The 26,021-nt window shown below is 35.1% G+C and overlaps 1 protein-coding gene across 2 annotated transcripts; it reads right to left on the bottom strand.

Moving 5' to 3' along the window:
- Positions 1 to 7,472: 7,472 nt before the first annotated feature.
- On the bottom strand, positions 7,473 to 22,996 carry LOC149790169 (small ribosomal subunit protein eS26-like). Of its 2 annotated transcripts, none has more exons than XM_089972159.1 (4): positions 22,858 to 22,996; positions 18,799 to 18,976; positions 9,456 to 9,589; positions 7,473 to 7,578 (listed from the first exon to the last, which is right to left on the bottom strand). In XM_089972159.1, exons 1-4 carry the CDS (start codon positions 22,858 to 22,860, stop codon positions 7,531 to 7,533), a joined length of 363 nt encoding a protein of 120 aa, XP_089828285.1. In that variant the 5' UTR covers positions 22,861 to 22,996; the 3' UTR covers positions 7,473 to 7,530. The 2 variants fall into 2 exon arrangements, with proteins under 2 accessions (XP_089828285.1, XP_089828286.1); XM_089972160.1 differs by having other exon boundaries at positions 22,835 to 22,858.
- Between the last annotated feature and the right edge of the window lie 3,025 nt (positions 22,997 to 26,021).

Raw genomic sequence — 26,021 nt, 5'->3', positions numbered from 1 at the left:
AATAATTTTGAAATTGATATTTTCCGGGGGGGGGCGCCAGAATCTAACCTTGCTAAGGGTGCCAGATAGTCTGGCCGGCCCTGTATGTATATATGGATGCATGCATGCATGATGCATGTATGTATGTATGTATGTATGTATGTATGTATGTATTGTTACGACCCTATGATGTCAAACTAAGTAACAGAAAAAAAGCGAAAACCAGCAAGTTTTTAATATTCAACAACTAATTTATTTCCCGAGAGCATAAAGTGAAAATTTTAAAAGAACTTACATTATTTTGAATTAACTCCCAAATGGTCCTAAACGTTCTGTCACAAGTCCAAACGTATAGAGTGTTCTAAATGAATTTAATTGGGGATTTGAAAGAATTCCAGTCTGGAATGTGCCGATGTGACAATGTGACGTTTGCACGCATTGGGGTTGGGTTCTTCCAATATATTTTAATTAAATTATGATGGAAGTTCCACCCTGGCTCGTGAGGTTAGAAAGTTAAATTAGTGACGAGGTAGATTTACAGCTCTGAGCCCCCAGTCAGCAATCCCGACGGTTAAATTATAGAGAACACGAAGATGAAATTCAATCAATAACAATTTAATAAATTCGATAATTTAAAACGATAACTTCCAATCACCCGTCTTTCCCTCGACCAAGTGACAGCCTAATTCATCCCGTGATTTACAGTGTGAGTTCGATTTTCCCCGTCCTTGCATCTACTCATCTCTTTCTTTCCCGCTAATTCCTTCCTTCTTTCCGTTCCTCTTACACCTCCTTCGACTCCGTTTCCCTCTCTACTATCTCCTCCTCCAATTTCGCTCCCAGACTTCAACTTCTCCTGACTTCTCTCCTTTCTTCTCCTTTCCTCCGTCTCTCTATCTGAGACTACGGGACCAAACTGTAACTGGTCTGTCCCTCAAAGCTTCCTTATTTGAAGCTGTCTGTACTTAGAATTTCCTGTTCTAAGATTTTCCCGCCAATAACGAATGGCTATTCGGAGTTACGCTAACCTCCACTGGGTAATTTCTCTTAGCGAACTAATTCTTGCCGGAAGACGCGGAGATATCATTCTACCCAAATCAGGGTCTCTCCCCTATCTCGATTCTGATTGGGTGGCGCTGTGATCCTGTCCAATCGTCTTAGCGGCCACTTCAACCTGTCTGTCTGTCTGCAGGGAAAAGAAGTTAAGACACTCCCACTTCTTCAGGCAACTTCTTTTGATCTTGGATAAACGTTTCCACACCTAGGTGATAATTGGCTATCTGGTGGCTTCGCACTCCTAAATCCGGCTCTCCACTTCTAACCACGGCAATCTTACGTAATGGATTAGTGCTAGCCTGCGGCAATGTTTAACATCAAACAATGGCTTGTCAGAATTACTTTGATTATACATGTGTCAAACTGGGTATACTTTGGGTCGGGGTAAACATGACAGACAACAATCTTTATATAAACCAATGATATAACCCAAAATGTCCTTCGATGAATTCATAGTAATTCCAAACTGTTATTTATTCCAAATCAATGGTCACATTGTAAGTTTAATAAATACTTTAAATTATTAAATTAAATCCTCTCAAATCAAAACTGAACACAACTAAAATTGATTCCTCTAAGAAATGTGAAGACAACTTAAATTGATGTCAAGATATGGAATGGGTAATTCTGTTTATCGCTACCTTTACATAGGAAACTAATACACAACAGAACAAGGATGAGAGTGATTTTCCCATCAAATTAATTTCCAGAACATTCTAAGTTGTAAACAAGGTCAGGTCTTTTACAAAAAACTTGGTAAAGAACATGTAAAACATCACGTGGAAAAGGTCTTTCCTAAATGGAATACTAATGTCCTGAACTCAGTTCCAAGCAAACATGTTTACCTCCAAGTAATAAAGATCTTAAAATATTATCTAAATTGATAGGCAAGAATTAGCTACATAATAAACAAAACAAAAAACATTACTCAGATAGATCCAACCTCCAACCCTCAATTATGGACAAATGTCCATCACACAATACAAATTAAATATACATAACAATGTGGATGAATGAATAAATGTGCACATGATAAGATCAAAGCTGTTTTTCATTTTTGAGACTATAATGCAGAAAGCTTCACAAAGTATATATTTAACACGCCTCTTTTACATGTCAAAATTTCTTGCATAGCTTCAGTTTGTTTATCTGACAAATATATTCTTTTAATATTTCATAAATCAAACATGTATGACATAAATCATTGCAAATCCTATCAAAACAATTAAGCATATGGTAACACAGAATTGTACTTTGTATCTGATAGCACGTATCGTAACACCACCAACACTGAATACAAATGGATTTTATAAATTCAATGTATCACTTTTTGAAAATGTATACACGAGCGAATTAATTCACTTTTTAAGGTGTTGTTTTTTTTTTTTTTTTGAGACTTGGTACCATAGTACAAAATATGTGTTCTAATACGTCCTGTGCATCTAAAATCATTTTCCCGTTATCGTCATTGTTTTGTTGGGCAACTCTTGAATTATGTCAGCTCCAGAAGTCATTTTGATTGTCTACATGTTCTCGTCACGTTTTAATATTTTTCCAGCTATTATCCTCCCAAGTTTTACATATTTGAGTACAATTTTTCTAGGAGTCGCTTCAGATGAATTCAATGGATTTCATGAATTTTGTGTTACTGTTGTAACTTACGTTTTAATTCATTGTTTATTAAGTTAACTATATGCTTCATCTTCTGTTTTCTCTACGGATTGAAACTACGATTAGGACCTCTTAAAGATAACCTTCCCATTTACTTCACCTGAAAAGCATATGGTACATGCGTATCCTGAAAAGCTTTTACTTTATGTCTTCATCTTTATTGCCGATATTTAATCTGTTCATGGAACTTTGTTGAAATTCCTTGTAATGACCATTAATGTTGTATTAAATAAAGTTAACATCAAGATAATTATGACTGGTAGAGAATCATTGCCTGCTTTTTGATGTAGAATAGGTTCGATATACCCTCCTGCATGTCGTAAGAGGTGACTGATGTAGACAAGAGCCATGTGGCTCAGTGGTTTGCATGCCGGACTCAGACATTCTGGGTCGACATTACGAGTCTTTAGTCAATGCACTTTACTCAATTACCTAAGCATTAAATTCAAACAAAACAGCATGAGAATCTAGCAAACACAAATAATATTCATTAAAGTTTTGGTGTTAATGACGAGATTTATGCATGGGTATCTGGCTACTGAATCCTAAAAATTTAGATCCGTATGTTTATTTACACTGTAAATATTGCGTGGATAGGTTAGCTTTTGGATTGCATTTGTAACACTTGATATCAATACTTCCTTCATTTTCATTACTGACACTTACCAGTATTCCCTCTTTGACTTTGTGCGCTTTTAAAGGTTATAAAATAGACCAACAGGTATTTAATCAGTCCGAGTTGCATTCTTCTCACAGATGTAATACAACCTTATTTTAGTTCACTTGAAACATTTTAACACCTACAACAAAATATATTTTTGGTTATGTAAGTGACAGTATCTTTCTGATGTCAACTGGACTGATAAAATACATTTGTCTCAGGTGATACTTCTATTGTAATATAGCCTTCCATCCATGGAACATAAATTAAGACATCTAAAATTCAAACAACGAACAATTATTGTTGTATCCATTACTCTATTATTGTAATAATTTATCTACTTGGTGTAAGCTTTTCAAAAATATATTTCTCCTTTCAGTTCTTTTACTAATCATAAAACTGTTTTCACTGGTCAATCTCTCGGCTTTAGTATTGCTTGTGTTTTTCTTTCAGAATGCATTCTTTATCCATTTGTAAATGTTATACTCTGCTACAATAAAATAAAATTCCTTGTGATAGGTTTGTTACTTGTTGTTTGCTTATGATGTCAATATTCTACTCAGTAAAGGCAGAGATCGTTTGTCTAGTGTTTTTAAACTTTGCCGTATATAAACGTTTCCTTGAAAATGCTTACAAACAACTCACCAATCGCATTAAAAATCCATTAAACGCCAGATGAATGATAAATCACGTCACCAAAAGCAATTGCCATGCTAACGGCTACCCAGTTTAACCCCAAGCATGGCGAATACTGATGGCATTAACAGTACTGATAATATGGTAAATTAAATAAGATCAAAGTGAGAAGGATACAAATTGTGAAATATTTATAATCATTTTCATTTTTGTTATCGTTAAGTAAATTTCTTTCTAATTACATGCAATATAAACTAAATGTGCTACTTCTTTTCTCCTCTCATTTAAGAATCAAGTTTTTAAATCTGAACATTTTCTAAAGAAGAAAAAAGCGTTTAAGCCATAATCTTATACTGAAATTGGTTTAACTACTATGCAGTAGCTTATGAAGTGCTGTAGTGGACAAAGGCTGGTCCAATGAGAAAGTTGCTGTTGAAATTTTGATGTCATTTGTCGAGAAATCTAATATCATGTGTTCGATCAAATTGCATGCCCTTGTTGTTCCATTTTCAAGATAGAGATTTTAGATTTTATATGTTGACATCACTTTAAACTGCCAGACTGCAGACATCATAGCAATATGTCTGAATTTTTTTAAAGCTGCATTAAAAACATAAAACAAAATTTTTCTAGTGATTTGTCAACCTTACATGTTTTTCCACATTTTATCTCCACCTTGCATTTCTTTTACAATGCAAAATTATAAAATAAATGCAAGCACGATTGTAAAGTTAGCTGCAAATAAAGATCTATACTAGTTCAACTTTACAGCGACTTAAACTCTCTGTATAGCTGTATTGAAAAATAATAGACTTTGAACAGTGAAAGTTCACTGAATATGAAATAGCATATGCATACCAAGTCGTCTTCAAATCAAACACAAAATAGACAAAGTCATAATTGTGGTTAATATAGGTAATGATTACTGCAAACCCTGTATAATAAAGTGCTCCAGAATACTGATGACAGAAAAATAAGGACATCAAGAAAAGTTGAATGATAAAAAAAGAAACAAGAATGGCTATATTATCTACGTGAATGAATACCTAAATCACAGGTATCATAATAATGAAAAATTCATCTTAATTCACATCATAAGAGTTAATAACTCTAAATGCTTTGAAACGTAATTAAAGTTGGATACAACACTGAAAATTATTCATGTTTCAAGTATTGACTCAACTGGAAATTACTAAATCTTTCAAACCCCAAGATGTTTGTAATTATGATTATTTCAAATTCTTCATCTGACTGAACAGCAGAGAGAAAATGTTGCAATGTCAATAAAAAAACACGGAAGTAAAAAGTCATTCGAAGGGACTGACGCCATACTATGCAAACAGAATTTCCTAGAATTTAGGATAACGCCATTTCTTCCTTTTAAACTTTCAAGTGTTTAAACAATTTATTGTCTTCTTTAACAATAACAAGATTTTTTAATCAGTTGCTATGGTACACTTACTAACAGTCAGACTGTCATTATTTTCATTTAGGGCAAAGACTACATCATTAATAGTCTCTGGGTGAGAACACATCATAATGTTCATCCACTCAGTGGGAGTAGTGACAAGATTTGTAAGACAGTCGTCATAACAGCCATGTTGATTATATGATACGACATGCACCATTTTCATTTAGGACCAACTAGTCTATTGGTTGTTGTTGTTGTGGAGTTTAATGCAATTTTTCAGCACACAATAGGATATACATGGCGGCTAGTATTAATGGTGGAGCAAGAACCCGAGAAAAACCTGGAAAGAACCACTGACCCACGAGAAGCTGCTGGCAAGCTTTCTCACATACCCACTATATACCCCTGCTATGTTGTCAGATAGTACCAAGCAGACTTCAAGACTTTCAATGAAAACTTCCATGTTCATATGAACATCCATTCAGAAGGAGTAGCATGTAAATTTGTTTGAAGTTGGTTAATGTGGTTGCCATATTGGATGTTCATGCATTTACTAACATTGGCATAACTTGCACACACCATAACTTACATAAGGTGAGCATTTCTGGAAAGTGTATGTAAATCCAATACGTCGCTATTTGTGCACCTGTTACAACCTTTAATCCTCCAACTCTTTAGGGAGGTAAACTTCCAACACGAATGACAGCTTCTCAGATCACAAAACCATTGTATCTAGCAACCACAATAGCAGAGGTAGATTCGGTCTAGTAAATGGTCTTGGGGGAAAATTTAGTGCCTAAGAGACAAAATTATTACAAACTAGCTGAAGCTTTATTCTAGCCACACCACTACAAAGAAAAACTATACAAAATATACACCAGTATAAATATATTCATAACAAAGAACAATGGACATAGAAATATAAGAGGTTACTCGCAACAGCGGAAAAGTAAACGCAGATAGCAATGTATTAATAACAGCAAAATGAAAGACAATTTATTCTTTATATAGTTTGAAAAAATGTGTACTTTTTTTTATCAACATCCAAGTTATAAGATTATTTAAGAGGTATCATAAAAGAGCATTCATAAATTAGTGATTTATTTAGATGTCCTCAAACTCCAAGAAAAACCAAATCTTGTCTTAAATAATGACTAAAGGTCTGACATCAAACTAGCTCGACCACAAACTGCGATTCAAGTTTACCGGAAATGTTTAAAAATCCAATGTGAATGTCAAGTCCTTCTACAATCTTTAGCAAATCACAAATTAAAGGGCACATACTCTAAATTTCTTCAAATTCTGTTGGCTACGAGAAAATCGTTTTTGTTATTTGCAGCTATATTTGATTTGATGTTTACAGCATAAAACTCCAGACCTTCACATTTCTGTTTACGGATTTTGGACAGAAAAAGTTATTTAAAGGTTTTGCAATTTAACAACAGCTACCATAGTGTATCACCATCTTGTGGTATAAATACAAACTGTCATTAAATTTATATGAAATTCTATAAGAGTTCTGGATGGGGGAGGGTTGCAATTTTGTTTAAAGGCTTTCCTATTTTTCAGAATTTGCAGATAATTTGATGGCAGATCCTCATCTATACAAATTAAAAGCTCATCTTGAAAAGGATGCTTCTAATTCCATCCAATTTTGGGCAGATCACTTTTTTAAGTCTTTAAAATGTTTATTACTTAATTTACAGCAACCTGATTGTGGATCAACTTTATTTTTGTAATTTGGTTTAATTATGCCGGGTGGTTTTTGAGACGATGTTGTCATTTTCCTTCTTATTACCTGCAGCAGCTATATTTTGATAGCAGAGTCACAGCTTTGATCGGATACAAATTTGAAAGGCCATTATTACTCAGATGCACACTGCTAAATATGTTTACATACTTCATAAGATGTAAATGTTCATGGACTGATGATGGATGCTCATCTAGGTGGCCATACCACAAATTCACCTGACCACAAAGGCAACTAACAGGTGAGCCAAATGTAGCAACACCTGACAATGAAATTCCATCTGGCAAAAAGCAACACAAATTAAATAATTTCAAGTCCCAGATCAGGGCTATTTTATTTTTTTGTACATGACATGTCAAGGGAAGTTTATCTCTGTCCCATGGCACCACCACCCTGACGTGCTGGAGCACCTTCCTGCAAAGAGAAGACAAACATGAAGATTTGAAATTAAGCATATAAGTGAGGGAGACATTTTGTGCTACTGAACAGCAAGTGTTACAGATCAGTCACTGACTGCTGCCAGTGAAAATATGTGTTTATAAAACCAACTTTGGCATCAACAGATTGAGTCTGTTCATACTGGATAAAATGTAAAATTTTTAACCTATACAGGATATAATGCAACACATGTAATGTAGCCACAACTTGTAATTTAAAGATTAAAAGATGCAGATATTATCCTTTACTTGGGACAGAAGCAATGGAAGTTACAGATATTCTGAACTGGACTTGAACTTTGCAGTAATGTGAATTTTCTCTCCAGCTTATATAAGGCAAAATGGTGGAAAAATTGGGTAGAATGAATTCCCTTTCCCCACGTGGAATGAAAATTGGGAAGAATAGATGTATTGTGGTCAAAATATGTTATGCTTACAACAGTCACTTAAAACAGTAATTTTACTTTTGAATCAATATAAAAGCAAATAAAGAAATACTTGCAAAACAGTCCAAAAATAATTGACATTTCCTTATTAGGATTCAGTAAAACCATTCCATAACTATGCTATTGCAAAGACAGAAATTTCAAGAATGAGTCAAGACTGAAAACATTATGGTTTCAGTCCTTTGTTAATACTTTTATAGGATGAAATATGAAATACACTTGTCTAGCATAACTAGTAATTGTCCTATAAACCTTCAGAGTAATAATTTGCTCACAAAATGCCTTGAATTTCAATCATCTTTTCATGTCTTCATGTGTGCATTTTTGGCAGGAAAACAACTGCATGCTTAAGTAATCATTCAGTTTACGCAAGTTGATCAAAAAGCACAAAATGTGATGTTTACACTTTATGCTGCTCATAAAACAGAAAGACAATGTCTGAGAAGGAGCTGTTTTGTGTGTGTGTGTGCATGAAATAACAGGCTCTTGAGTGACTTTACTGCTCAAATCACACACCCTAATGAGAACTGGTTTTCTTCCCTACTTCTAACATGCAGGCCTGAATCACACACCCTTGAAAGCACCTGGTTTCTTTCCTACTTCTAGCATGCATGCCTGAATCACACACCTTTGAGAGCACCTGGTTTCTTTCCTACTTCTAACATGCATGCCTGAATCACACACCCTTGAGTGGACCTGGTTTCTTTTCTGCTTCTAACATGTGTGCATGAATCAAAAACCCTAGCAAGGAACTGGTTTTCTTTCCTACTTCTAAAATCCATGGATCAATCACACCCTATTGTGGACATTCTGCTTCTAACTAGCAAGCTCTGTGGTAGGCCTGGGAATATTTTTTGCCACAACCCATCTTCGTTTTCACAAGTCCTGTTTAGTATTGGATACTCCACATTTGTTTCACCAATAGAAATTGCAAAATGGATGGTTGTTTTGCCAGAGCAATATTGGCAATCAATAGGCAAACCCCTACATGTTCTTACACACACACCTGCACCTAAGGATCAGAAATCTTCAGTCATCTAATCATCCTCAGGCTGGATTACTAGCAGGACTCTAATAGTTGTAATTATTTCAGTAAGAGCAAAATCTGACTTTTTAATGGTCACGAGCACATTTCATATTTGAAATAAATACCACTTGCAAGAAACCGCTAATTTTTTTCACCTAACAATAGCTGAATTTTAACAAAGATATCAGCTTGCTTCATAGCATTAATTTCTATAACAACAGCTGAATTTTTACTAGCAAAATGCTAGCATCAACTTCAAGCCCAGAATGCTAATTACAAGAACACACTTTCTGGAGTGCAAAAGATAAATTCTGGTTTGAAGCAGAATGGACTGATGCAGACTGAATAGTTATGTTCCTTATTTGCAAAAAATGATCTAACCCTTATGGGCCTAAATCGGATGGGAGGTGTTCTGTCCTTTCGAGCTTCTTTCGACCTGTTCCTAACAACCTTCGAGTGAATGGCGCAGGACACACAGTACAACAGCTTGGCATACAGCTTGGGCAGGGCATACACTGCAAGAAATGCGACAGAAGATCATTAAGACAATAATTCCACAGAACAAGGAGTCCTGGGCAGAGCATACACTGATGCAAACAGGACAGAAGAACATTAAACTATGGTTCCTGGGTTGAGCATAGACTGCAAGAGACGTTAGTAAACAATAGTACAGCAAGGGTTTCATGAAGAATGAAGAAATACTGCTGGAAAATGCACTGAAATACACACAATATTTAGGAAAAACCCATTCTGATTAAATATCAGATCACCACTGTATGTTAAGAAGATCTGTCAGCGACCACTTATGGGTCATGTTCTGGTGACCTTTGAAATAGCCAATGGAAATGCAGTGTTTAAAAATCTTAAAGTGAATCATATCGTTCTGTACAATGATGCTCTTAGGTCATACTGCTCAGTCTCCCAAATGTGCAGATATAAGACTTCATCTAACTGGCTCATAAAATTGTCTATTAAACCCTAAATAATCCATTACCCAAAGATGTCAAAAATGGAGGTGGGAGTGAAATAAGGAAATCTGAGAATGAAAGTACAAATCATGACTGAAAATATATAAAAAAATCATCCAAAATCAAGTGGGTCTATATTAATATTGAAAGAGCAACTCAAGCATATACAGTTTGATACAACTGCCCATACTGGTCTAGTCAGGAAGTATGTCAATTTTACTGCATGATCAATGCGACATCAAATCATAAAATTTCTCTTTTCAATTCAATATGGCAGTATTCTGGTAAATAAAAGTGACAACAGTTTGTTTGATTGCAAATTACATAAAGTTTTCATTTAGATGAACCAAGTTAAATCTGACACAATATGGGGGAAAAAAGATGGTCACAATTAGTTCCCCTTCAATTTTTTGTGTCAATTTGTTTTCTCCATAGCTGTCTGTGATGATAAAACATCAACACAGCCCAATTTTCTTACTTATGGACCTAACATTTAAAAGTCTAAAACTACCATGTCTTCAAACCACCTTGCAGTTTTCCAGCCAGTTTCCATCCCCCCCCCCACTACTAATGTAAATGAGAATTCAAATGGACAGCTGAACAATGCCATCACTACTCGAGTATAGATCAGTTTAAATCTGTCAGAAATGTCAATCTGTTAGACCCTATTCAAGTGTATTCTTATATTATGGTAGTCTCATGATACAGCCTGTTTATGAACCATATTTATCTGTTCTTGCATTTATCACATATGTAAAATCATCTGGAAACAAGAAAATAATTTTTAAAAGTTCCATATAAAATAACATCTCTGCCATGACAATTATTCCAAGTTTTCACACGACTTCCCATGCACTGAAAACAATACTGGGATAATAATGTCAGTATTCGGAGCAATTCTTCATTTAAAGTATCGATTATGCCAATTGATTATGCCAATACTAAGCAATTGTGAATTCTGTGGTCACTTATTATAGGAACAAGTAAAATTAATATCAGTTCATTTACTGCACATTAATGACACAAAAACACATCAAAGGTTATGTTGTGCGGAGACAACTAGAGTAAAGTACCTTGCCCAGGACATACAGAACTGGAAATCCTAGTATGGCCTGGGCAAGTGATTGAGCTTCTAGTCTAATGTCCAGGACATTAACAACTGATCCAATACAAAATGATGTACCTTGAACTTTAGTAAACCTGGCTGAAATTAAGTGGGCAATTTAGCATTCTCAAACACCTTATTCTCTTACCAGTCATTTCCATTCAAAACTGCAGTGTATCTGGCAACATTATAATGCTTGCAGGGGTTGAAAAATCTCAGCAAATCAACTCACCCTGACTGAATCAACTCAAAGTCAACCAGTTATAGAAATTTAATAGCTGGTGAGGTTTGCAAATCGTTTATTAGCATTTATTGAGGGAGAGAATCTCTTGCACGAACCTGAGCAAAACATATGGGAAACAAACATCAATTATAATATGTACTTTCAGCTTACAAAAAATATGCACAATTTTAGAGAGAACAAAACTGAATTCTGGACAGATACACAGTTGGACAAAACTGAATTCTTTACTTCCAGCTTTACAATTCTAAACTATAACAAGTGACTGGAATAATTGTTTGAGGGCCAAAATGATGACCACTGGTGAACAGTGCCGGTCATCTTGGATTCCCTCATTTTTTCTAGCACCATCAAGGTTCTACCTACAGCACCTTTCAAAGCTGAGGTGGAAGAAAAGCGATAATGCATCAAAACGTAAGCAATGGTAGGTCAATGACACACGAGTTTATGTCTACGTTGATGTTGATGTATTCTTTCCTGTACAGATTAGTCATAGTGACTAACTGTTTAGAGAAGCATTCTCTATAACCCAATCCACTTCTATCATTGTAGTAAATGGGTCTTACATGCTTATATTGTGGACGATCTGCTCATATCAAAGTATGTATATTGTATATGCACCACTATAACTATCACTAGGATGTAAAAAAAAAATTAAAAGAAATAAATATTCTAATGCAATTTTAACCTGTGAGGCCAACTAAATCTTCCAGGGACCAATTATTTCAACATTCTTGGACACTGTTGAAGCAAACAGAGACTCAGCCTGCTGGACAAGTGCAAGAAAGCTGAAATCGGGGTTAAAAGCCTATGCATGCTTTCTATCGAAACAGGGGAAGCATGCACATAAAAAATTGATTTGTCTTCATTTCATAACAATTCATACAAATAATGGGGGGAAAAAATCAATCAACAAAAAAAGACTAATGAAATACTTTAACTTAAACCGTGAGAAACTGTTGACAACTATGAAGCCAGAAGTGGAAAAGTGCTACGTGTCGTTTCCCACCAAAATAAGCCCAACAATATATAAGCCAAAATTATTAGCACACAACGTCCAATTTAACATAGTATCAAATTTCCAGGTGTAATACAAATTAAACATGAAAGGACCTGGTATAAAAAAAGACAGACAGCAAACGATTCTGCTGTTTCAAGTATCTCACAAACTGGGAACAATCTGTATGGAAAATGCACAGGTAATTTTTTTTTTTACAAAAGTTTGCATCAATCCTGGAATGTATATCACAACAACTCAGATATGGTATTCAACAAATGTGCATCTGAAGATGACTATTTGCTTGGAATTGGAGTGTGCAGTTATTTATAACCATATCAAGGGATGAACAAAACTTGTCAAAAATTAATTCTAGCTATATCACATGATTTTCAATGCTGTGGTGCAATAAGTTACTGCAATGTTTGAGGGCCAAAATGATGACCACTGGTGAACAGTGCCGGTCACCTTGGATTCCCTCATTTTTTCTAGCACTATCAAGGTTCCACTTACAGCACCTTTCAAAGCTGAGGCAGAAGAAAATGATAATGCATTACATCCTAAGCTTTGATAGATCAATGACCTGTACAGGTGAGCACTATATATTAGGTCTATTAAAGCAACCAGCATGTTTTTTCCTGCACATCCAGGCAACTTGTGAACCCGCTTATAATGCAGGGGCCAGCATGGATCCTTTTTTCCTTCTAGAAAATGTTGAAAGAATTGACCCTTATTTGCTGAACATGAAGAAAACTGATAAATATTGACAAATAAAACCATGATATATTACTTGCAATATTGTCAAAAAGATGCTACGTGTCCAGAATTTGAATCAACTTCATGAAATTCACGAACTATAATAGTAATTTCTATGTTTTCTTTACAAAAGAAATTCTCAGTACACTGTAAATAACAATCTCTGATAAAATTATAATCTGTAAAATAGTCTGGTGGCAACACTTATAAAATAAATAACAATGAAATAAGTTTAGTCAAGTGAAAATTGAGTTGAATTGTTAGTACAAATGCTTTTCTATTCCCATTATATGATTTGCTATGAAAGTCATAATTAACATCTTGATAGAAAGCTTTCTTTTGTTGTACATAAAAGCAGTGATATACATAGTTTTGCAGGTACATGAGACAAAAGTGTACACAACACACTGAAATCTCATGTTGTTATTTCATGTTTCATAGATTTGTTACCTTGAAAATAAAGGTATTTTATACCAAAATGCAAACAATTTCATTAGAAAAAACTGACAACTATTCCCAATGCAGTTATAAAATGAATATTCATCCATTAAACAGTGCCACCACCATGGACCCATGATCTTCTTGAAGTCTAGCTGGGATGGCATCCACTTCATTTTTCAGGTTCTTCTGTAACTTCACCCTTTCATATCGTGCAGTCAATGCTTTTGGACCTTTGTGCATAAGTTATCAAGGGAAGGTGAAAATATAGTGTATCTACACCAATTAACCATTGTTGGATGCAACAAGTCCCAAATAAGTATTCTCATACAAGCTCAAACTGCCAAGCCAAATAATATATCTGGGCCAATTACTTCAAAAAAGTTTACTAGTTCTGTAAGCAAAAAAGGAACCCAAGAGTCCCAAGATAACTCGCAGCTGAAATCCATCTGATAGTGAAATGCAATAAAGTTGACCATGTAATATGGATAATTAGCCAAACCACAATTTGCGCTGCATGCAAATTCTGTGAATTGTATTTTCCACCCTGCTCATTGTGGTAAGGCCATCAAACTTTTGCACAAATACTGAAATGTTGGTCACAGTACCCTAGTTATGATATACAAGCACATATCCACCCCAAGATTCACATGGTATTAAACCCTGCAACAATTTTTGACCATTCTAAATAAATCCTGTAAAGCAATTGTCAAAAAACAACTTTTGCTGTGCAACACATTTCTCCCAAGTGAAAGTCGAAATCAATACGAACGTATTATACAAGTTAATGGAGAATGTGTGTGATTTAGGTTTTTAAAGGAGCTTTAACAATTTTTCAGTCATATCACTATAATGTCTGCAGTGTAGCAGTCTAGAGTGATGTCTATCACTGGGCCATCATGCCGAAGTCATGTAGCATTGACTCTGCTGGGGTTTGAACCAGTGACCTAATACATCAAAGGTAGATGCCTTAACAACTTCTGCCACCAGAATGGTCCACTTATTGGAGAAAGGGAAGGACAGATAACAAATGGATGGATCAAACTGACAGATAACAAATGGATGGATCAAACTGACAGATAATAAATGGATGGATCAAACTGACAGATAACAAATGGATGGATCAAACTGACAGATAACAAATGGATGGATCAAACTGACAGATAATAAATGGATGGATCAAACTGACAGATAACAAATGGATGGATCAAACTGACAGATAACAAATGGATGGCCAAAATTGAATTATATACTTCCAGATTTACAATTATGAACTATAATGATGACTGGAATGATTGTTTGAGGGCCAAAATGATGACCACTGGTGAACAGTGCCGGTCATCTTGGATTCCCTCATTTTTTCTAGCACCATCAAGGTTCCACCTACAGCACCTTTCAAAGCTGAGGTGGATTAAACACGATAATGCATCAAAATGTAACCTTTGGTAGGTCCATGACAGGTACAGACGAGCTCATGAGCTTACGACTATTATGTTGATGCTGATGTATTCCTTCATGTATATACAGATTAGTCACAGTGACCCGATGGTTATAACTGATTAGTGAAATATTCTCTATAACCCAGTTGTTGTAAATACGCCTTACATGTTTAGATAATAGACGAATTGTCTTGCTCCTATCAAAGTATGTATATCATATATGCACCACTATAATCATCACTAGGAATAAAAAAATTTAAAATATTACAAATAATTAAGTATTCTAATGTGAATTTAAACAGTCAAGCCAACTAAATCTTTCCTGTACAGACTAGTCAAAGTGACCCAATGGTTACAACTGTTTAGTGAAACATTCTCTATAACTCAATCCACTTTTATCATTGCTGTAAATATATCTTACAAGCTTATATAATGGATGTTTCGCTCATATCAATGTATGTATATTGTATATGCCCCATAACTAGGATGTATAAAAAAAAACAATAAAAAAAACTTAAATATTCTAATGCTATTTTAACCTGAATGTATATTTACAACAATAAGCATTACTATGATGTACAAAAAAAAAAAAAAAAATATTAAGTATTCTAATTTAAAGTGAGAGACCAACTAAATCTTACTTCAACATTCTTGGACAGTCTTGAAGCAAATACAAAGGTCACTCTGCTGAAAAGTGCCTGACAGACGAGTGCAAGAGAGCTGAAATCTGGGTTAATAGCCTATGCATACTTTCCATGCAATCAAATTTAATGAATTTTTCTTCTGTCCACAATGATTCCTATCGGACAAATGATTGCACAAATCCCTGGTGAATTTAAGCCCCCTCCCTCATGTGTCAGCATGCCAACTTTTGTAGTGATTTTGCTGTTAGCATAACATTACTTATAACATTTATTAATAGCTTCAACTAATTATGTAGGTAGCTGACTTCTAACTCAACTAATTATGTAGGTTACTGTAGTTGACTTCTAGCTCAACTTTTTGCAATAGAGCAATTAGACACGAAATATCTAGTTGTTGCATTCTATCAATTTGGTAATGTTGTACTATGGCATACATGCAATTTCTAGTACTCTTTCTTTAATGTCTCTTCTGCGAAGTGCTGTTCTAATGCATACAAATCTGTACCCCATAAAAAAGAATATGAAAACCACCTACAACAAAAGAACAAGGCTAGAAGAGTCCACCTCCAATCAATGTGTGAAAATCCCAGAGAATTCTCAGCCACCCAACCCTCACTGTACTGTAATGAGGTCATCATAATTCTGTGTAAATAATGTAAAGTAGACTACCGACACATTTATGATGTATGGCACACATACATCCTAAGATGCACACATGCACGTATTCAGACCTTAGTGTTTTTTAAATAAAATATAAAAAAAACAATTTTAAATAATTCCTGGAAAGCTGGTTTCAACAAACCAGTTATGGTGTACAAGTCTGACATCAATAGGTGAGATGGAATATGACTTGTATCCTTGAAAATCTAAGTGTATCCTTGAAAAGGAAGAACTGATGGATGGATGCAGATGAATTGTTGGCAAAGACAGATGAACAAAACTGAATTCTATATAATACATTGCCTGCTCTTCGATGCTGGGGTATAATGACTGGAACAACTGTTTGAGAGCCAAAATGATGACCACTGGTGAACAGTGCCGGTCATCTTGGATTCCCCCATTTTTTGTAGCATCATCAAGGTTCCACCAAACGCACTTTCCAAGCCAAGGTGGAAAAAAAGAGATAATGCATCAAGACACAACCATATTAGGTCAATGACATATACTGGGAAAGCACTGTATAGTGTCTATTAAAAAAACCACATGCTGATGTATTCCTTCCCGCATATGTATAGGTCAGGTCAAAGTGATTAAATGGCGATATCAATCCAGCAAAATATTCGCAAGAATCTAGTCCACTTTGTAAATATTTATTTAAATAAGTCTGACATGCTTATAATGAGTGAATTGTCTCTTTCATATCAATTATATCATTATATCATGTACACACCATTATACATGTAACTATGATCTGGTTACAAGTAGGCCCTAACAAATATTATCATGATGGCTTGAACTGCCAGACCAACTAATAATTCTGGACCAATTGCTTCACCATTTTAAGATGTTCTTGAAGCAAAGCGAGAGGCCCAAGGGCCTTCGATTGCTCTACCATCTGAAATCTATACAAGAGTCAAATTCATGACCAATACTTGTTTCTTTACTCTGACCTCCAGTTTTGACACCAAGGATATTTTTGACTCTGTCTTGCAACCCTAGGGGATACACTGGGTATGGGGATGCACTGGGTATGTTGGGGGTTTTTTGTGCAAAAAGCCTTTGTTGCAAGCCAAACTGATAATATATCAAGTACAATTTATATTTTTTGTAGCAATTTTCAACATGATTTATCACATGCATGAAGACTATCCACCAAGGGGTTTAGGAAATCACAGCAAATTAAAACACGAACCAGAAACCTTAAACTGCACAAGACAACAATGCCAGTAATGGAAAATTAATTGCCATAAGGGACCCCATATGTCAACTATAGAGTGCCCTTCTCATTTCTCAGTTATTTCATTACTCCCATCAACCTGTTATTTGCTTAGTATACCACCAAAAATTATGAATAATGACATTAAAATTCTTTTAAATTAGTGCATATATTTTATAATTTCCATTTCTCGTTGAAACTAAATTGCTTTTCAATTATATTCACATTACTTTCTTATTCAATATACATAATTCTACAGCCAAGATATGATAGTGCCTACACATAATTTCAAAATTGCAGTAATTTTCGGAACAACCTGCCTAATTAGCAGCATGGTTATTTGTTTTTCCAACAAATTCCTTGCACTTTATCAGCCAAACTATTTGTATGGACACATAATGCATTGTCATCCTTATTAATTTCAATTCAATTATTTCCTACAGCCTCTAAACGCATATCACTCATTCTGATCGACCATCAGTTCTTATCACTTCCATGAACTAGGTGTTCAGTATCAGAAAGCCTGATATTCTTTCTTCTTTATGATTCCCATGCTTTGAGCTGTATCGTAGCATGAGGTAATCTGATCAATGAGAAGCTTGCCACATGACCCAAGATGACAAAATCAAGGATCCTGGTGAATTTGTCAAATTACTTAACAGCCAGGACAGGGGCACATACTCAGCAACAATATTTCTTGTGCCATTTATGAAACATTGCCAATGTTACTGGCACAATTTTCAAATTGAACAATGCTAAAAGGAGCAAGGGTCATGACAAAAGAAAGCACTATGGCTCGTTGACAAAACTGGCCAAACGCGATTTAATTTATTTTGTCCATGGACATCTTGACAAATACAGACACAAGAAAGGTGTACAATGTAGACTTTTAGGTCTTGCTTTTCAATACTGTATTTTAGCTCATCAAATGAATAAATGATTAACAGATATAAAAGAAAACTAAATTTTTCACTTTCAAGCAGGTTGATAGATACAGTTGAACATTAACAACTATCCCATGTACTTGCATGTTTTCAATATAACATACGCTGATGTCACACACCAAAAACAGAATTCTGGGAAATGTGGACTAAATGATTACAAAAGGGGTCAATTAATGTACAGGTTTGTTCCAACTCGAGCTCTTATACTAATTTTCATACTCATTCACAACTACACACCTTATTGTTTCGTGGTTTTTATTTAAAGAGGCAGACATATCCAATGAAGCAACTGTCCTGTTGCTAATGAATTACTAACCTTCATAAACACTAGCATCAGAAATATCTCTCACTGCAGCAGCTTCAACAATGTTACGTATCACAAATTTTTTGATGGCCTTGTCCTTAGGGACACATCTGGCACAATTGGTGCACCGAACGTAGTTGACGTGGCCACGCCCCTTCTTACTGCGCCCATTGTTACGCCTTTTTTGGGTCTGAAATTAGACATCACATGACATACCCATGAAAAGATGTACATCAACTGAACACATCTGGAAAATGAGCAAGAAATTAGGTCTCACTAACCTGCCTTTGAGCAAATAGATGAATACATCCTGAATATGACAATCATTAAAGCATGGAAAGTAGGTCACAGTAACACAATGTTGACTTTCATTAGTGCTAGCTCCAAGACAACCATCGAGTTTCATGACTGAATAAAGAACATCATTCCAGGATCAATATACCTATTAAGTTTTATTAAAGCCCAGGGAAAAATACCAGCTAAACTGAGCCAAGTACCCAATATACCTATTAAGTTTTATGAAAAGTGCCAGTGAAACTGAGACAAGTACACAAATATGATACTTCTGCATTAGTGACAGGGATACAAACATTTTTTTTTCCAGACAAGCCATGATAAAAGGTTTTAAAAATATCCCTAGCACTAAATTAAATTTCAACTGTGGGCATATTCTTCAATATATTTGCACTTAACACAATCCTGTGATTTAGGAAATACAAAAACTTTAAATTTACGTGTACTTTCTGCTTTTTCTTTCGCCAACACAAGCAGCACCTCAAGAACCACTATTACACCCTTTACCTGGAGAGATGGGACTTAATTATTTTTTTGTCATGGTTATCTTAAAGTGTACAAACAACTAGTGATCTGATGGCTTGATACAATCACTTAATGAAAACTAGTTTTGAAAGTATTGTTTCATCCAGCCTTTACACAACTTTCATGTCAAGAGACTCTTCATAGCATAGAAAAATCACACTCCATTTTAAAACATATAATTTGATTATTGGGGGAAATTTCCAAATTCACATTTTCAATAGAACTTGAACCCGAAACAACACTGACTGTGACATCACCTTCAACACTGAAGATGTCTTGGGTCTTCTTCAAAAATGATCTGATTCCTGCAATAATGTCATCAAATTGAGACTGGCAATTAATCATCATCAGACAGACTGATGTCCTATGCCTTTGAGTTTTCATTTCAATTTATGTGGCATTTTTTGAAAGCATCTGCATAAAAATGGTATAAACCACATTTGTAATGACACAGATGATTAGCTATAACTAAAGGTAAACATCCAATGATAATCTCCAGTTTAAATTCACTTTATACATTTTAGACTGGTTCCAGTTACTGTTTTGCCCTAACTTTAAAGCAGGGACATGAAAGCACTGCACAGAATCGACCGAGATGTTTAAAAAATGATGTGGGATGCCGTTATAAAAATTGCCAATCCATAGATTAACCCTTTTGATCCTTAACACAACTACAGTCAGTGTCTCGTTTTATCCTGGACAATGGTTGTAATGTACCACATATAATTTGTGTCTATAAAAGCAAGTGTTACACATATGGTTGTGTACTTCATCACCAGAACATGGAAATGGTCAACACACATCTCTGCTGCAAGATTTTACAATATCTGTGGTTGGAAAAGTGCTTGTTCAATTCAAAATCAGTTCATAAAATCAGATAACAACTTGGATGTTAACCTGGATGTTGCTGGAGAAGGAATACTGATGTTGATGATTTGGTTGATAAAGATGATGGATAAGAATTGCGAGAAGTTGACCAAAATAATGAAACATGGCCTAATGCACTGTTTGAGAGTGATTCACAGAATGAAATGGAATACGAAGGCTTTCAAGGGACATATCTGAACAGAGATATCTAACCAGTATTTTCTGGTATTTTGATAATTTACTCCATCTCAACATCTGAATATATTCATTCTAATCTGAATATAGGAGACCAACACAGCAAATGTAACAACCTTAACATGTTGAGACTAGGTTCAATTTGGGTACATTTTGACAGGAGCATGTTTAGTTTCCAGTATGTTTTGACCAGAACTTATTTATCTTTCTCTTTTGCATTTATATTTCTTTTAAAAGCTTCTGCATCTTTTGGTGAAAAAGTTCAAAGTCACATGGTTGTGTTACAGCAAAAAATTGTTCTGTGCCATTTCTTTTTGTTTGGGTGGACATTACTGGTCACACCAACTGTGGGAGGTATGATTTGTGCGGAGTGTGTCAGAAATGTTAATCACTGACCCATGCGTGGAAGGCAGCATCACCCCAAGGTAAAAGTAATGCATGGAAACTGTCTAGACAGTGAGAACTATGTCACTAGGAACCAACTAATGCTTGGGGCAGAGCAAATGTTAATCTTACCGTAGGCTCATACTATTTTCCACACGTGCATTAGCAATTTAAATTTCAGGTCAATAACCAGTGGTAGACCAACAAGCAGATCTTTTTTTTTCTTACATTACTGGCAGCAGAGACCATCCAAGTGAGGCAGTATTTCGTAATGGATCTTTCTGAAGAAATACTTTTGGACTATTGATCGCTCTCTAGTAATTAATAAATTTATTACAATTTACCTTCAAGTGTGTGTGTGTGTGATTTGAATTTTTAACATATTGCTACGATGTCTGCTGTGTGACAGTTTACAGTGATGTCTAGCACTAGGGCATCACGCTTCAGACATGTAGCAACATGTCCTACTGAGTCATATTATCCCGACATCAAGCCAACCAGTTGTAACACTAACCTCGTAATGGTACATGCCAAGTGAAGTAGTTGGTACCATTTGTATACGTCTTTGGTATGACTGCTGGGGCTCCAATCCCTGGCTGCCCGCATCCGTAATGGACACTATAACCACTTAGGCCACTGGAGCAGTCAACCTACCTTTGTATGCAGATGCCAGATGGTAAGTAAAAACCCTTTTTCTTTTGACCCAAAGCATTAAATCATTCAGAACACAATTTTTTTAGCAGCAATCCCTATCAGAATTGAGCACCTGTTTAACCATTGTCCATTGACCTTATTTTAAATTGCTGGTGCATGCATAGAAGTCAGCATCACCCAAAAATAAGAGTGAAGCAGGAAAACTCTCTAGCAGGGTCTATATCACTAGGAATTTACACATTACTCTTACTAGCCACATACAAGGTTGATATAAATGTATTAATTACTAGAGTGTGGCAGATAGTCCGAAGTATTTCTGTAAAAAGATCCATTATGAAATGCCGCCTTTCCCAGAAGGTCTCTGCTACCAGTAAGAAACGAAAACGGAGATCTACTTTTTGGTCTATAACGAACAGATACACAGGTGTGCTGTTCTGACTGGGATTAATACTTAAAAAGTGAGTGTTCTGAAGATGTAATGAATAAAATGTGGCTAAAAGAAGCAAAATTCTACTCACTGTCTGCATACAAAGGTCAGTCAAATAATTAATAATAAGCAGCCAGTAATGCCAAAAGAAGAAACCGCGAACAGCTTCGCCTCTATTGTTATGGATTTTGTGCCACTGAGAGCATTGCTTATATTCGAAAAATATATTTAAACTGGTGGAAAAACTTTGTCACGTTATGCTGATTGGGAGAGAGGACGAGATGTTTGTTATTTTACATATCCTTAAAGAAATGTGTGTACACTAAAATTCACCCACATGTGAAAGGAGAGCCTGCCGAAATGACGGCTCTCATTTACTCTAGTACAACCGCATTAGAGACTTCATTATGAATATGAGATAGCTTTAAAACTATTTCTTTTTTTATACTATAACGCCAATTAGCCTACAGACACGTATATAGGTGAAAATATAGTTTGATCCACATATGGGAAAGGATGCCGCCATCTTGAAATATCATTTATCTGGCACGTGTTAACATTTTTTACTTTGATATATTCATTTATTAGCTCCAGAATAGCAGCCTGAAGTTTTAATATCACGGTATTTATTGTGCTTTAGATGTTGGTCTAAACACTGGCTCTTGGAATGCTGCTTTAATGAGTAAAACCGATATATTTTACCATGTTAGTGAGCTATACCATACCATTTTCAACGACTACCGGCGGAAGAGGACGAATCTTGCCGATCGAAAAAGAAGTGCGACTTCCGGGAACTCTATTTTGTAATAATAATAATAATTATTAATAATAAATAATACATTGACACGGTTAATAACTTTTAAAAAATATGAAATGCGAATCAAGTCACACGCTTCAATAAATTCCTTTCAGAAGGTTTGTATAAATAGGGCAAGGATATAGATTATCGTAAGTGAAGGAACTCTTCAATAACTCTGTGTATGCGCTTCATAGTTACATCCCTTTTTTAACGCATAACTTGTATATGTATGTGCCAGTCTGGTCACTGCACCATGTATGTTGAAAAAATAACTTCAAATGAGCACAAAAGAAACTTTACATTATAGTTAATGTTACCTGCTCGGTTGCAGAGAATAATTAGAGTAGGCATATTTTAAAAAATATACAACAAATCTCTGGGTCTATACTAAAGAGAGGAATTAGGAAAATGAGGAAAAAATACTAGATAAAATTAGAGTAAATGATGTAATTTATACGGGGGAAAAAAAGGAAATATTAAGGGGTATATATTCATAATATAAAGCTTTACACAAAGCCTTGATTTTAATACAACTGACAGCTATCTAAAAGAAGTAAAATGTGAGATGATATCAACAGAACACAGTGACATGTGTGATAACGTCATCTCAGACGAAGAAATCAAGAAAAACGTTGCTACACTAACAAAGAGAAAATCACCAGGAAAAGACGGACATCGCCGTGGAATTCTATCTAAAATTCCACGGTGAACTATCGCCGATCCTAAATGCATAATACAATAATACTTTTAAGCAAAAAAAAAAAAAAACGAATGTCAAAATAAATGAGAGATGAGGTCATACCTATAATTTACAAATGGAAAGATGATGGAGAAAACATTAAAAATTGGAGACCAATCTCCCTTCTCAACATAGACTACAAAATTGTAAGTAGAATTTCAACTAACCGGGTAAAGGGTGGGTTAGGTAAAATAATAAACGTTAACCAGACTTGCGGGGGGGGGGGATATACAAAGTAACATTTTTAAATATAAAAACAATAATAGACTATATAAATGAAACAGGAACGAAAGGTGACAGGGTACTTTTCGACCAAGAAAAAGCTTTTGACAGATTAGAACACAACTACATAAAAAAATACTAGAGAAATTCGGTTTCGGGGCAAACTTCCGAAAGTGGACTGAAATTATATTCGCTGGAATAACTTCATGTGTACGGGTAAATGAAAAATGTACGAAAGAATTTGATATACAAAGATCAGTGAGGAAATGTAAGCCTAGGTCGGATGAAAAACCCTGTACATTACACCCCATAAGAAAAACTACCCCATCAAACAAATTTTAAACAATAATTTTTGGTCACAACTATTTTATATAAAAAAGAATACACACACACTCACCTCAGGGGGTTACACATACACATAAAAACACTTTTTATATTTTTTTAAAGTGGAGGAGGGAATCTGTCTGGTGCCCCGAAAGAAAAAGGAAAGATTACAGGATTGGAATTACAAATAGGTATATATAAAAAAATATTTAATCAGCTGCCGCCAAAACAAGAGCAATGTAGTATAACACCTAGGCATGGACGGGGAAAACTATGTTGAGAAAAAGGTCGGTGGATTATGTTATGAAACATGAATGCCTGTTTTGAAAATATCTGCAGGTTTCAAATGATGGGTCTGTCTTGCAGTATGCGTATATTTGGCTTCCAACAGAAATTTAAGATGGAGATTTGACAACATTGGGGACCATGGGAATTTAACATGGAAATGTCGCCTTGGAGCATGAGCGACTTGGTAATGACGCTACGAGAATTTAAAATTTACACCCTGGAGACAGGCTGGGAAATCCTATGTTAAAAATGTCCATTCGTTTAATACGATGGGTATATATGGCAAAAAAAGAGAAAACGAAATATTAAAAATGTCCCATAGGATTAACATTATGGAGCACCCTGGCAACAAGGAAAATGTAATCTTCGAAACGTATGTAGGTTTAAAATAATGACTATATACTATCCAACACCCAACTCTACAACCTCCATATCATCCCTTATAAACAAAGAAAAACCCTATTTCCCTGTAACTTCCCTAACATCACCTTTTAAACAAACTACCGTCCCCATACCGTCCTCACAATCCATACAATACTAACATTCCTACATGGAGTGAAAACAGAGAAAAGAAATTGACTGTTTAGAACACACTGTCTGACCTTTTGACCTTTTTATACCCAATACAAATTATGTTTAGTGAGTATAGAGTTATTGCTACTGTAATTTTATAGACCGGTAGGATGGTTGACAATGCAATATTTTAGCAACTTCTGATCAAACGTAAACGATGCACGCCCCTTCTCATTTCGCTACAGATAAAGTAAAAAAAATTCTTAAAGTTTTTAAAATAGAAGAACTGAAGTTCTTCGTACTTATTACCAAAATAAATGTATCCCTTATATTAATCATTTGGATAGATTTTTTGTTTCTTCAAAACCAAAGATTGACGGACAGAAAGAAAATTGTTGAATCCAAGTTTGGTTAAACTTTAATGGTAAGCTTAAGTTATCAAGATCTTGAATTGGTTCCATGATAAGCCAGAGTCATGCATATTTTTTTTTTTTTGGGGGGGGATATTTCATCTGATTGGCTAAGCTTGTTGCCACTTCTCAAAGCCATATTTCTCTTATCTGATTTTTTATCAGACTTGGAATACGCGCTGATATCACCAAGCTTTATGAAGAGTTCGACAATGATTTAGATTTCCGCATTATAATAAAGTGATTTTGAATTAGATTGGCTGACCTTGTTACCTATCCGGAAGCCATAATTCTGGCCCGATTTTGATCAAACTTGGAATATGACCGTATGTGTTAATAATCTTGGATAAATTCGGTAATAAGCTTGATCTTCGCATTTTAATGAGGTAATCTGATATCTTACTTTGGAAGACTTTGATTATAATCAAGACACCGTGCATATACAGTATGCCTGTGAGTTTAAAAGATTTGTATCCCAATATACAGTAAAATAGATGAAAGAGCATGTTACAAATTTTGGAGACAGCTGGCATAAGTTGTGTTCTGAAAACCATGGTCAACTAGAATTCATTTATTTGGCAGACTAAGAAACAG

The sequence above is a fragment of the Sinohyriopsis cumingii genome, chromosome 10 (genome assembly GCF_028554795.1).
Source record: "Sinohyriopsis cumingii isolate HCF-2022 chromosome 10, ASM2855479v2, whole genome shotgun sequence".
In the NCBI taxonomy this organism is placed as follows: Eukaryota; Metazoa; Mollusca; class Bivalvia; order Unionida; family Unionidae; genus Sinohyriopsis; species Sinohyriopsis cumingii.
The sequence above is the reverse complement of the archived record's forward strand: the minus strand, read 5'-3'. Positions and strand labels throughout refer to the sequence as shown.